At 41.9% G+C, this 15,438-nt stretch overlaps 1 protein-coding gene across 1 annotated transcript in view; it reads right to left on the reverse strand.

The window, feature by feature from the left end:
- Positions 1–15,438, reverse strand: part of Pkhd1 (PKHD1 ciliary IPT domain containing fibrocystin/polyductin) — a 458,933-nt gene that overhangs the window by 379,672 nt on the left and 63,823 nt on the right. Inside the window, exons 28-32 of the mRNA XM_036168402.1 lie at positions 13,045–13,180; positions 8,580–8,775; positions 7,894–7,961; positions 5,064–6,665; positions 3,067–3,210 (exon numbers count right to left, since the gene is read on the reverse strand). Coding sequence (XP_036024295.1) covers positions 3,067–3,210; positions 5,064–6,665; positions 7,894–7,961; positions 8,580–8,775; positions 13,045–13,180 — 2,146 coding nt within the window. The remainder of the gene's footprint in view (positions 1–3,066; positions 3,211–5,063; positions 6,666–7,893; positions 7,962–8,579; positions 8,776–13,044; positions 13,181–15,438) is intronic.

Here is a 15,438-nt window from a genome sequence, read left to right on the forward strand (position 1 = left end):
TGAGGACAACAACCATACAGCTCACTGAACATAGAGGGGCGCTGATCTGGTACCAGCATGGAACCTTCACATCTACATTCTAGTCTCTTTGGTGTAGAAAGGTATTCTGCAGGCTATGGAAAGAGAAACCTGAACACCAAGCCAGCCACAAAATTCTCCATCTATAATCTGCTCTGCCTGAAAGATGTACTGATGTAATGGTGGCACAGAACTTGTGGGAGTGGCCAACCAATATCTGGTTTAACTTGAGGCCCATGCTAGGAGAGGGAGCCCAGGTCTGACGCTGCCTGGATGGTCAGGAACCAGACTGGATAGCTCAGTGACCTAGGGTATAACCAAACACAACTAGCAGAAAAAAAAAAAGAAAGAAAGAATTCCTAATGATACTCTGTTATACTGATGGATCAGTGCCTTGTCCAGTCATCATCAGAAATGCTTTCTCCAGCAGCAGATGGAGGAGGGTGCTGAGACCCACAACCAGACATTATGCAGAGAAGTGTGTAGCTGGAGTTTTCCTGTGTCTACCCAACTCCTGCAGCCACTCAGAACCAAGTAAACACACAGAGACTCATATTACTTATAAACTGTATGGCCATGGCAGGCTTCTTGCTATCTAGTTCTTATATCTTAAATTAACCCATTTCTATTAATCTGTGAGTTGCCACATGAGTTATGGCTTACCAGTACTTTTACATCTTACTTTTTATGGTGGCAGTGACAGCAGCAGCTGGCAGTGTCTCCTGACTCAGCCTTCCACTTCCCAGAATTCTCCTCTCTCCTTATCCCGCCTATACTATACTTCCTGCCTGGCTACTAGCCAATCAGCATTTTATTTATCAATCAATCAAAGCAACATATTCACAGCATACAGAAAGACATCCCCAGCAGAGAGAGTCTAAATTGTAGGTCTCCACTGGGTCCCTTCCCTACGAGTTCATGAACTCCTCAGAAGAGGGGAAGGAAGGTGGATGGAGGGGATGGAGGACACCAGGACAACATGGCCCACTGAATTAACTAAGCAGGGCTCTCGTGGGCTCACAGAGACTAAAGCAGCAATCATGGAGCCTGCATGGGGCTGCAGAACATTCTCTGCATATATGTTATGATTGTGTAGCTTTGTGTTTTGTGGGACTCCTAAAAGTGTCAGTAGGTGTGTCTCTTGTGCCTGATCATGAGACTCTTTTCCTCTTATTGGGTTGCCTTGTTGAGAGCCTAGATAAGAAGGCATTGCCTTGTCTTACATCTTGTTTTATCATGTTTGGTTGTTATCTCTTGGAAGCCTGCTTCTTTCTGAAGGGAAATGGAGGGGGCGGTGAATGGGGGAGAGAGGGAGGGTAAGGGTAGGTGGGAAGAGTGGAAGGAGGAGAAACTGTGGTCAGAATCTATTGTATGAGAGGAGAATTTAGTTTCAATTAAAAATAAACCTGACAAGGTATTAATTGAATATTAGAACACAGAAGCTGTAGAAATGACTCAATAGTTAAGAATATTTACTGTTCTTGCAAAGGACACGGGTTTGGTTTCCTCTATCTATACAATGGCTCACAACTGCCTGTAACTCTAATTTCGGGGATCTGATGTCTTCTTCCGACCTTTATGATCAGTAAACATGCACAAGATATACATGCATACATATATGTATACACATGTATGCGTACATACAGGCAAAACACTTATTGCCAGAAAATAAAAATAAATCTCTACAACAAAATTAAAACCTGCAAAGTGATGTTTGTTTCCTTTCCACTGTTTCCCAACTCTTTAATTTTACCTTATTCTCATTTTGTACACACTGTTTTGTGTATAGGAAGAGTCACAATGGATCAGATGACATTAAAATCACTATTGCCCCTTAGGCTTCTTACTATGGAGTTTGTTTCCCCTTCCTCACATTCAGCTGATGTACCTGATGATAACAGAAAACTGTTTCTGGTATGTTAAACTAGGATTTTCTTCATATTCTCTTCTTTGCTCTTCTCTCTCCTCTCCCTCCCTCTCCCCCCTCTCCTCCCCCTCTCCCTCCCTCTCCCCCCTCTCCTCCCCCTTCTCCTTTTCTCCTGCCTAACACAATCCAGTATACTTCTCCACCATGATAGAGTTACATCTCATAGAATTATTGGCCAAATTCAAGTGGATTTCTACATCTATCACTTTGTAAATCCTTAGCCCATATTCAAATTTCAGGGGGAAAAAGTGGGAGAGGGAACATGAACCTAACTAATACACAGAGAGCATATCTGTAAATGCTGAAGTACGCAGTGTGACTTCTAAAGTGCAAAAGTTCAGCATCTGGAAATATGCAAACAGAATATTCATCCAGCTTAATTGAGGCTCTCTCAAAAGCAACAAGGCCCTGTGATAATAAAGCCATTTCCTCCTGTTGGGATTTTTCCCCTTAAAGCTCAATAGACAGCTACCATGTGTTGCGAAGCCTCAAGCTTTGCATACTCCTCTGTGGGCTTCACACTCCACAACTTACATGATGTGAATGGCAAGTCTTGCCTAAAAGAATCGAAGAACTGAGTATAAAACAAGGGTTGCCCACTGAGAAGGCAGTTGGTAGCACTCTTTCTGTCTGTGTGTGTTCCATGCATGTATGTGGTATATGTGTGTAAGTGTGGGTGTGTGTGCATGTGTGTAGGATGGTATACCCTTAACGCTGTATGCTTATGGAGGCCAGAAGTGGGCTTCAGGCATCTCCTCCTTCTCTCTCTACCTTATTTTTTGAAACAGGTTTACTGAACCTAGGGCTCACCTTTCAGTTAGAGTTCCTCTCCAGCAAGTTCTGGGGATTCCCCTGTCTCTGCACCTCTGCCCTCTCCTGAGTTACAGTCGTGAACTAATATGCCCAGCTTTAACATTGTGCAAAGGTTCTAAACATAAGTCCTCTTCTTACAAGCTAGCAATTTATCCACTGAGCCATCTCCTCAGGCCCCAGCATCTGCCATTTTAGATAAAAAGGAGAAAATTGTATTTCCAGTTGTCAATAGAGTACTGAAACAGAAACAAAAAAGGCCAGAGAATATGATCTTCACATAAATGTGCAAGTACGGCTTTTTTGCTCACCATCCAGGGGCGGAACCAAGCAGCTGAAGGCAGACACTGTTGCATTAGCCAAGACTTGGCAGGGAGCACCACACACAGCAGCTGAGATGTTCCCTGGAGAAAATCCTGCTCCAAACACATGCAAAAGCCTTCCACCCAGGCAGCCTTCAGAGACAAAATCCCAAGCTCATTATTTAGGAGGGGAATTGGCTTAGTACACACAAAACCCAAAGCTCACTTTCTTACTCTGAAACTTTCTCAACCCCCACAGGTGCACAGCTGAATCATCTCCAGGTTCTTCTCGGCTTGGCTCTGACCTGTAGCTTTCTGTGGTTGTGTTGGGAGATTTTTAAAAGTGTAGTCACTTTGTATAAATAACTAATGATGATTTACAGCTTTTAAATTTTCTATACAAAAATGTATCTCTATATAAAAAGACCATAAAATGAAAACAGAAGTTTAAGTCCGTGTCCTCCCCCGTCCCCCCCAAACACCTAAGAGAATTCCCAGAGAAATCCACATGTGAAGTTTCTGTGACTATTTATTAAACACTTTTTTTCTGTGTCTGTGTGTGTTTGTGTGTGTGTGTGTGGAATACATGTATATATAATATATAGATACATTATATAAAAAAGGGATCACTATGTACATAGTATCTCAAAACTTTACTTAAAATTACAGCACAAATATTTTTCCAAACTTTCATAGATTCTGTTGCATTTTGATAGGGAGCTCGAATCTTATTATACAATTTTTTCTCAATGTATAAAATTAACACTAAAACCTCCAATGAATTCCCGATTTTGTCACTATCAATAAGTACTACAGTAAAGACATATTTTAAGGTGCTTGGGTCAGTGAAACTAGTCCAGAGGCTGGGACACTTTGGGAGGGGAGCTTCCATCCCCACTGCCCTCATCCCCTTGGAGGGATGGAGGTCCTTGGGCAAGCACCTGGCCACTCAAGGGCGATGTCTCCTGCTGTGGGTGCATTTTATGGTGTTCCTTCCCCATAGAAATCATGGTGTCTTGGGGAGTAGGGAGAGGAATTTATAGACTATCCAGGACAAACTCCTTTACAAATAATAAAGCCAAAATTTAGGGGGAAACACAGAGCCATGTTAGCAAACCCTAATCCCAACAGTACCTAACTCAGCTGAAGCCAAGTGTCTTATGGGTACTACCCTGCCAATTTAGATTGAATTATTGCCTCCATTTTTTTAAAATTACAATCAGACTTAAGCTATTTCAGCAAAGTAAGTAAACAGAGACCTTTAAAAAAAGCTAGTCAAATGTCAGTGTACCTGAAAGGAAAAATAAAACTGGAGGCCATAGAGATGGCTCGGTGGTTCAGAGGACTCAGTCCTCTTCCAGAAGACCTGTGTTTGGTTGCAGCACCCATAATGAACAGCTCACAACTGCCTATAATGCCAGTTCCTGGGGATCTGATGCCCTGTTCTGGCCTCCATGGATGCCTTGAGTACATATGATACTACATATATACACTCAGGCACACATACATACATATAAAATAGAAAATAAATATTTTTTTAAATTTTAACCAGCACACTTACAGTATAGCACTGGCATATTATTGGTAGAGTATGAACTCATCTGTGAACCATTACAAAGTGGCAAAAATTAATCCTATTGACTATGTTTTAAATAATACACATCAGCATATGTCTAAAATAGGTGAATACATTTATATTCTTATACAATCACATAATGAGCTTTAGCAAATGATATTATTAAATTTAAAACACATGCCCAATGAAGTTGATGCATAAAAGTAAGATACAACCCAATACTCAGGGAATTCACAGAATTTCACTGATGAAAAATATAAATAAACTGTCACAAAGACAGGCCTGAGGAAGAAACTGTGACTATAAGAGGTCATCCAGGCTCCTTTATCCTGCTATCATACTGTGACTTTGGTACCCTTCTTCCTAAAACTGAGAGTCACAATTAATTTGCTTTATAGAGAAAGTGTTCTGTCTTAGCTTCTATACTTACCGAAGTTCTCAGTCACTGAGGTCACAGTAGCTCTCAGCTCGAGGATGAGGGCTGATGAGGCCCATCCTCTGCAATGGTCATAGCCTGTGACAGGATACTCCCCAGCAGGAAGGAAAGGGACCATGCACTGCAGAGCTGTGTGGTTACCAGAGACACCTACACATGGTGACATCCCGATAAATATGTCAACATTTGCAGCCCCTGAAATCTGGGCCACTGCAAAGCTTAAGATGTCATGATTCTGCGAAACAGAAAGCAATTCTGGGGTAAAGACACTGCTATAACCAACACATCCCATGTGGTACAAAACTCCATCCACCTCTACTTCCAGAGCAACAGAGCCATTTCCTGCAGCCACAATGCACTGGATGAGCTCAGAACTGATGTTCACTGTTAGACAAGCTTGTTGGCCAACATAGACAAATGTAGCATTCCATCCTCTAAGAGCTGTGCCTTTTATGGTCAAGAGACTTCCACCATGGATGCTGAAATTCTTAGGAAAATATTCAAACACCTGAGGCACAATGAAGAAGCTTCTATAAACACTGTCCAGGCAAGCATATCCAGTGCTTGTATGAACAACTGACAGGTAGTGAGACCCTGGGGTCAAATCCCTCATCTGGCATGCCACATGGCTGGTATTGAAGAAAGTTGTGTGGCAAGGAAGGTGTTCATCCACAAACACTGTTGGCTCAGCAGCAGTGGTACCCAACCTCTGGCCTCTCATCAGCACTGTGGTGAGAGAACCATTGGTGTTTGTGGTCAAGGCATCCACAACAGGAGTTGTTTCTTCCTGCATGAAGAGTGTACAGTTCCCCTCACATTTGCTGGCCAGTCCATTGACCAGAACTGTAACATTTAGAGCAGATGACACTTCAGAAAAGCGGTCACCCACCAATATGGTCTGGCATAGAACTGTGTGGTCTCCCAAACTCAAAATCACACAAGCAAAAGGGTGTGAAAGATTGACATGAACTGACTTCCATCTAGAACTGAAGGCAACACCCTTCACAGTGAGTATTGTCCCACCACACATAGAACCACGTGTTGGGAAAATGGTCACTATCCAAGGTGACAACTCAAATTCCTGGGGCACTGCAGACATATCAGCAAACCCCATCAACTTGTGACGAAGTTGGAGAGGAAAGACCCCTGCTTCCAAATCATAGAGAGGAAAGGAGCACCCAGACAAGTTCATGTTATCAGCAAAAGATTGTGCTTCAAGGTCACATTTTAATGTTCCCAAAAGAATGACTGAGTCAGAGAGGTTATTTCCTTCCACATAGAACCCCAGGCTGTTGTTCATGAGTTCTCCCCACATAGCAGTGACCACTGGTGTTGATGCTGCTTCATACATGAAGGTAAGGCCCTTCCCCACCAAGCTTGGTCCATGGAGGAAGGAAGTGTTGCCAACCCAGATCTCCACAGAAGCTGGCACAGTGAGACCATCTGTCCTGGGGGGCAGCACAGCTGGAGGAGTCTCACACCAGACGGTCACTTCTGTTAAATTCACAATATTACAAGGCTGATTGTCCACAAGTACCCAAATCAGAGTCGGATCTCTGCCAAGTCCTGTTCCTGAAAGGCTGAGGAAAGTTCCACCTAAAGGGTAAACATGGAAGGCACCAATTAAAAGCTAATATTCTAGCCAGCAGAAAGGCTCAGCAGCTAAATGCCTCCACTGTCAAGTCTGACAACCAGAGTTCAATTCCTGAGGAGGACCCACATGATAAAGGAAGAGAACTGACCTCTGACCTCTACATACCTACTAGGGATGTGCTCAGACACAGACAGACACAGACAGAGACACAGACAGACAGACAGACACACACACACACACACACACACACACACACACACACACACAAAAGGCTAATATTCCATCTAAATAGGAACCATAGCACCTCTACAAATCTGATGGAATTAAGTGGAAAGTGGTGTGCACATATTTCATCCTCATTATGGCTAAATTTGTGATCATTTGGCCAGAACTCAGATGTGACAAAAATTCACAGAGCAGTAAAGCAATTCAAATTGTTTTGGAAGAGTACCTTTTAAGATTTATTTATTTTTATTTTATGTGTAGGGCTATTTTGCCTACATGTGTGTCTGTGTACCACTGTATAGTGAGCCCATGGAGACCAGAAGAAGGCATGACAGATCCTCTAAAACTGGATTTACAGAACCAAGCCCTCTGCTGGAGCAACAAGTGACCTTAATCACTGACCATTAAACCCCAAGAATGATACTTTTTAATGTTTAAGACAAAATTTTAGAATACCCTTATATGTCTTAGAAGGCTATACTTTCAACTAATATGGGAATGAAAAAGTCTTTCATCATCTTGTCATCTGTAATATTATCTGACATAACATTCTACATGGCTCTACATTTCCCATACTATGTTTGTGTTTCTACTTTTTTTTCCTTTGTCTTTCATCCTTAGAGTAAAGTGAAAAGATTGAAGGCTCCTCCCTCCTCTCCTTGCACATGCAAGGTCTAAGAGACTATTGCAGGAGCCTTGCCCGTCCCTTCCTAGTACCCGCTGGAGTGTGGTATCCATTGGATGTTTCAACATTTCCTGCAGGAAAAAAAGCCAGCCACCTCTCCTTTGTATACTCTGTTATATCTGGAGCTCACAGAGCTAAAGTCCACAACTCTTCACGCTTCCTTCACATAAGAGCATTGTTCATTTGAGAACCAAGGGAACTCTCTCTCTCCCTGATACCTGCAGCCCTGACCTCTCCAGCTCCTTAGTCCAGGAATGAAATCTGAGCATTCAGTAAACCAACTTGCTGAACAAATAAGATGTGATGTCAGAATCACTCACCCAAAAGAGACCCAGAGCAAGGCTCCATGCTGAAAACTTCAGTGAGGTATTGGATATGGAGATCAACCCTAGAGAAAACAGTCCATGTGATGAAATATCGTGGAGATGAACGAAACAGAATGGAGACATGTTTGTAAAGGGAGGAGCAACGGTGGAGAGCAAGTATCAGGGATCCTGCTCATAGAGAAGAAACAATGGAGAGAAGGGTGGGGCACTGTCCTGGGCCAGTCTCAAGTGACAACATCAGTCCCATGTAGGTTAGATACCTTCTAGATGAGGGAGGAAATTTTTAGAGAAAATCAGGTGATTTCAGGGTACAGAGGAGATGAAGGTGAGACAGGAGGCATGGTGAGTATAGTTACTGAAAATCATTTACCCAAAGCCTCGGACAGTCTTATTAAAGTGCTCCACCGCAGGCTTACCTTCTTTAGGCAGAGGCCCACCCTATCCCCACCTCAACCAACTTCCAATTTCCCTTTCCCAAACCAAGCAAGCCATTTTCCCTCCAATAGTCTAAGGAATGAACTTTTCTCAAGGCTTTGAGACTCATCCATGTTTATAATTCTCAGACCCTTATCACCTCACTTTACATGGAACAAAGAAGACACCCAACTCCAAGCAGAGGTTCCCATATGAATTACTAGTTCATCGAACAGACCCGAAGTCCATAGCAGCAGCAACCTTACCCCTGTGAACGAATGCTCACTCCATTAATAAAGGCTGAAATCATGTGGGTGCCAGCCAGCAGTGGGGGCAGCACCACCTCCAGTCCCCAAGCCGTCTGTGTGAGGACCTGAGCAGAGGTGTCCTGCACATAGATTTGTACATCCAGATCGGTGTAGTTCACCAGCCGCACAATCCCAAGGAACAGGATCTCGCCTCCTGTGTCAAGAAGAATACATTTACTTCTGGACCTATGGCTTTAACCACTACGTCTTTTTATGATTAAGTATAGTCAGCCCTATACACAAGTATCTAAGAATTTTAACAGCTATCCATTTTTCTCACAAAATTTCTAACAATTCTTTGTATGGCCTAAAACCTCAAGGACATCAACAATGCAAAATTGTTGAGACAACTATGCTAATGTTTATTCCTGGAAAGGTAGATTAAGTAGTTTGGAGTGTTAACTGCCTTCCTAGCCTGCAAACAGTGTCCTGTGCTCTTTTCCTTCAGCCTCTACTTTCGTGCTAAGGAAAGTAAAAATCCGCGTTTCCGTGCTGCACTGCATTTCCGTGCTGCACTGCATTTCCGTGCTGCACTGCATTTCCGTGCTGCACTGCATTTCCGTGCTGCACTGCATTTCCGTGCTGCACTGCGTTTCCGTGCTGCACTGCATTTCCGTGCTGCACTGCGTTTCCGTGCTGCACTGCATTTCCGTGCTGCACTGCATTTCCGTGCTGCACTGCATTTCCGTGACTCCTAGGGTTCATCGTCTGCTGTGTGCTTTTGCGTCATCACTCCATATGATCTTCCCGCTGGGTTAAAAGCGCTTGCTGCTCTTACAGAGGACCCAGGTCTGGTTCTCAGCACATATATGGTAGTTTACAACTATCCATAACTCCTGTTCCAGAAAAATCTGATACCCTTTCCTGACCTCCGTGGGTAGCAGGGACACATGTGGTACCCATACATGCATGCAAACAAAATACTCACATGCACAAAATAAAATAACATAAATAAATAAACCTAAATAATTTTTAAAGAAAATAAAGTGTTTCACACACATGCCCACAGAGCAATCTGATCTGGGCAATTCTTCAACTGAAGCTCCATATTTCAGGTGATTTTAGGTTTACATCAATTATGCAGCTAAAGCTAATTATGATCCACTGTTCTAGTGGAATACAACTGGCATTTTAAAGTTGAGGAAACCTCAACCATCAAGGGGTCATAGCCAAGTAGTGGAAAAGTCAAGTCCTGCACTCCTATCTCTACTTGGTATTTCAATGACCTTTTGTACAATCAGCAACTCCACTCAAAAAAGAAAAAAAAATTCCATATCATAAACGCTTTACCTCAGCTCTTTCTCACTGAAATGTGTGTTAGATCCATGACAAAGATGCCATGGGACATCCTCTCTCTCTTACACACACACACACACACACACACACATCTTATCTTCACATTCTCCCTCATTTCCTTATCCTCCTAACTTCTTCCTATGTTCCCAACATCTATTTGAAATTCAGTGACTCTAGTAGATTTCAAGGCCGACAAAGAAAAAAAGGTAACAGTGTAACACTAGCATAAAACAAGCTTATTTGACTAATTCTGTGGCAAGTTCTTCAGGATAAAATAGCAACAAAATCAAAGTATGTATGAAAATGCCTGAATTGAAATTATTACTTTATAAGTTAATTTAAATAAATAAATACAAGATAAATTATTTTAAAAAAGAAATATAGCTACTCCTTGGTATCCTGGGAGGACTGAGGCATTTCAATCCCATGATACCAAACTCCAAGCATTTTCAAGTCCTTTGTGTAATGTGAAGTATCTGCATAGAATCTACACACAACTTCACATATACTGTAGTCTCTGCATTACTTATAATGTAATACAATGTAAGTGTCATATAATAGTTGTAAGATTATTTAGAAAAAAATCTGTACATGTTCAGTAAAGACACATTTTTTGTAAATCTTTTCAGTTCATAGTTGAATCCACATATGCAGAATATGTGGGAACAGAAGGCACACTGTGTATCAAGTTAAATTAAAGTTGGCCTGAAGATGCCTCCATACCTTGAGCCCTATAGCAAAGTATGATCTAAGTAACAAACTGTCATCCTAAGTTATGACTATATTTGTGTAACAATTAGCTGAGCCTCACCAATCACCAGATTAACTTTAACCAGTCACAGGGTACCAAGTGATGAAATCATGATCAAATTTGAGATACATTGTGCTGTGATCAGTCAAGCTGTTTCGAGACCTCATTCAATTTTCTGTCTACAAATGTGGTCAGCCCATGAGAACACCCTCTGAAGACTGCCAAATACACAAATTCCTCTATTTTAAAACATGCTATGAATTTGTCAAATGTTTCTTTAACAAGTGGTTGAGTTGATATTCATTCATATTCAACTATTTTCTGACTATAAAAGCCACATTTGTGCTGCTAAGCTCAGATTCCCCCTTACCCTCTCCTTGTGTCTCTTTTTTTTTTTTTCACCTTGGCTTCACAATCATCAACATCATCTCCTGGATGAAGCAACCCAACTTAAAAGAGGCTTTCCCCTGTGCTGCCATACTGTGTGGATGCTATAGCATGTTCTTTAATCTGCCCGCAGCAGGTCTAAAAGCAAGTATAAACTCTGAAATAGCACCTTGCATAGTACATATCAGTATCACAGACTTCAGGACTTGGTATCACAAACTGTCAGGCTAATTCTAGGATACTTTCAAGATGAAATATATTTGTTATTATCATTAGGAGTAGGACCTTTTTTAAAATCATTGATACATGGCTGTCACATGAGCTCCCCCACTCCCTTTTTTTACCTCATTGGGAAGAATCTGTACCATTTGGGAATTTTAGACACTTTGATCTCTTGAGGCAGAAAATTCTTCTGTGTGATCTGAGCTGAATAATATTAGAAGTTAAAGGGCACTCACTCTATTTGTGTGCTCTTGAGCATTGAAAAAGAAAAACAGTGCCAGAAAAACTGAGTTCAAGATTTTCCTTAGGAAACATGGTGGTCTTTTTATAATAAACGATAAACTCTGCCATCTGGCATTCAATTAACCAGAAAGAACTGTCACCAGCTACTATACCTAGTCTATATTGGAATGACATAATAAGAAATCATTATAATTCTATTCCATCATATCATCTGGGTGTCAAAATAAAGGTTAAACTGTTTTGATGCATAGTGTTTTTAAAATTCTTTTTTTGCTTTGTTTTGTTTTTTGGTTTATTGTGACAGAGTTTCTCTGTGTAGTTTTAGTGCCTGTCCTGGATCTCACACTGTAGAACAGGCTGGCCTCAAACTCACAGAGATCTGCCTGGTTCTGTCTCCCAAGTGCTGGGATTAAAGGTGTGCAACACCAACACCAACACCAACACCATCATTATCACCACCACCACCACCACCACCACCACCACCACCCAGCTTTAAATTCTTTTTGTACATAGTAAGTCTCAATAAGAATCCTTGGTTACTCCAAGTACCTATTCTATAACTCAATTAAACTACCACAATAGAGTCTACTGCCAAAACCTATGTCCGACTGTAAGTGGCTTAAAGCTTGGGATTTGCAGTCTGTTGGTATTTAAATCTCAATTTTTTTACTTGCTAAAGGTACTATCTTAGGCTATTATCTATCCCTTAGTTTTCTTGTCTGTAAACTGGAGCCATAAATTAGTGCTAAGGATAGAAGTCTATTGTACATCTATACAATTAGCAGTAGTAGTACAAATTAGCTGCTCAATAAATACTTATTGAATACTAACTCAATATTCACATCATTTTCATGAGGAAATAGTCCCATTTTCAGAGAGGAGAAATTAGATATAGGATTAATTTTTGACAGGTAACGTGAAAAAGATCTCTCATCTATTATACAATAAGCTGAATCCTATGCATACCTAGAATCCTAACACTCAAAAGGGTGAAACAAGTATTGAATTCAAGGTCACTATCAAATAGAGCTTCAGGCTAGCTGGACTGATAGGAATTCCAACCACACCCCCATGGTCAAGCATGCCCGGCGGGAAACTTAGTCATTTCCCCCTAGTTATTTTCGGGTCATACATCCTACATAACCCATGTGCTGCGTGGTCACATAATCACACATGCATGGAGTAGCCACGTGGGCGTGTGTGCACAGATGGGAGCTGGCCCTTAAAAAGGCAGGCCTCATGTCCCCCCACCCCCTTCTCCCACATGTGTCCTTTCAGCAGGCCTGATCACATCTATCCCTTTCTCCTTGTCTGAATAAAACTCTTGTTAGTGGATTCTGTTGTGTTTCGTGACTTTTCCTCACAGGGTAAGAGCACCGCTAAAAACCATCATGGACTAAATAGGGAGACCCTGTCTCAAATAAATCAATAAAACAGTAAATCAAAACCCACAGCCTATTAATTGACTTTTGATAGGATCAAGGCTCTAAAGAGAAGAAGGGCTTGAAGTAACATGTGTCTTACCCACTATGTTGCTTGTGTTTCTGCTCAAAGACACAATCACTGGATTTAAAGAGGAGACGTAAGTAAACGCTCTGGGAAGAACTGTGGAGTGGCCTCCACTGATTGCAGTCACATTCACGGTGTATCCATCGTTCCCCTGAAAATCAATTTGAGAATTCAAATCTCAGTTGGACTTGAGAGTAAAACAGGACTCTAAGCAGAATCAGTCAAAGAACGTTGCTGATCGTGGAATATATTTTCTACAAAGAGTAAGAACTTAGACAAATGCATATTGAACAGTATTGGCTGTGCCCTGAAAGGTAAGTAAGAGTCATCTACACTTAACACACTAATTGTTTCTGGGCAGTAAGGTGCATTCAGGGGTGCCTATACTTAGCTAAACTATCCATCATGTGAGAGAGTAGCTTCAGATATGTAAATATTCAGAAAATGTACTCCTATGTTACCTTCTGTAAGATGCATCTTAAGGCTTTTTGTCTCACAGACAAATAATAATCAAATTAAGGAGACACCACTCTCAGCCCTCAAGGCTCCAGATACATGGAGGAAAGTATGTAGGAGCCAAAGGATGGAGAAGTGTGCTATAAAATGCAGACTTCTAGGCATGATATGATGTAGCTGGAGTTTTCTCCAGTCCTGCCTGGGACCAGCTACCACTCAAACTCAAATAAACACACAGGTGCTTATATTATTTAAACTGTTTGGCTTCTTGCTATCTAGATCTTATATCTTAAATTAACCCATTTCTATTAATCTATAAGTTCCCATGTGGCTCGTGGCTTCCCGGTATCTTAACATCTTCTTATGGCAGTGGCTGGCAGCGTCTCCTGACTCAGCCTTCCACTTCCCCCCCCCCCCCGCCCCTGCTCCTTCTCTTCTCTCTTTGTCCTGCCTATACTTCCTGTCTGGCTACTGGCCAATCAGCACTTTATTTATTTGTTTATTTGTTTGTTTGTTTTGTTTTGTTGTTGTTTTTTCGAGACAGGGATTTTCTGTATAGCTTTGTGCCTTTCCTGGATCTTGCTCTGTAGACCAGGCAGGCCTCGAACTCACAAAGATCCACCTGTCTCTGCCTCCCGAGTGCTGGGATTAAAGGTGTGCACCACCACCGCCCGGTTAGCACTTTATTTATTAACCAATCAGAGCATACAGAACATCCCACAGTGCTTCCCTTTTTCTTTTTTTCAAAAAGGAAGGTTTTAATGGCTCTGTTTCTCTTATTTAATAAGACTGCTTAGAATTTCATCTACAATATGATCAATGCATTCATGAACTCACAGCAGCTGCAATTACCTGCACAAGATGTATATAAGACAGAGTCCATCAACATTCCAGTATGATGGGGGAAGTGGTTCAGAAGAACTCCATCCCAGCTGGGGAGCTACTGGCAGTTAATGGCTGCTGGGGAATGTGGCAGTCATTTTCTTCTGTGGTATAGTCACTGGTAAGTTTTTCGTGCTCTAGTAAATAACTCCTCACCCTGTACTCATTCAAGAAACCCTAATTAAACTCTGGATCTTAAAGGGAAGGGGAGGAACTTGGAAAGAAAGAATCGAGAGGAAGCGGAACTGAGTCAAGGGAGGATGGTAGTAGGAGAACACCATCAAGATACATTATATTCGTGTATAAAATTGTCATAGGATTTTTAAAAGTCTAGAGAAAGAAAATATGAACTCTAGGAAATAGTGAATCTACTAGAAAGGAAAAACAAGGAACTAACAAAATAGAATTTATAAACTAAAAGCCTAGACACATCCAGCCTAGATCAAAGTAGGAAAAGGAGCTTCAGTAAAAAGAATGAGGGCATGAGGAAGTTCACTTAAAACATGGTGGATTTCCCTTCCTGTAACTACCCCTCTACTCTTTGCCATGGTATCCTGTCCCCCTTGTCCAAGCAGAGGCCTTCTGACTGACCACAGGCCACATCAGCCACCAAATCTCCAGGAAGGCTGCCCACCTATTCAGAGCCTTCCCAGCCTACCCCCAATCACCCCACCCCTCCCTATCACCATATCCCAGTCCCCAACTCTGGTAGAGGACCCCCAGCTGGACCAGAGGCTATACTGGCTGCCACAACTCCAGCCCCCAACTACAGTGGAAATGCCCTGCTCAACCAGTGGCCACCCCAGCCAACAGAAGTCTAGCCCACAACTCAAGTAAAGACCCTCTGTTCAACCACACACCATTCCAGCCAGAAGATGAGAGAGAAAACAGAAATCAAAGAGCAATACACCAATCCAACAAAGATAAACTCAGAAATTTTCACCTAGACCGATAATCATCCCAAACCCAGATGCTGAGATGCCAGTGTTAAGAACACAACCAACAATAGCCAAGACAATATGTCACCATGAGAGCCCGGCTATCCCACTACAGCAAGTCGTGAATATTCTA

This window comes from Onychomys torridus, chromosome 18 (assembly GCF_903995425.1).
Source record: "Onychomys torridus chromosome 18, mOncTor1.1, whole genome shotgun sequence".
NCBI classification, from domain to species: domain Eukaryota; kingdom Metazoa; phylum Chordata; class Mammalia; order Rodentia; family Cricetidae; genus Onychomys; species Onychomys torridus.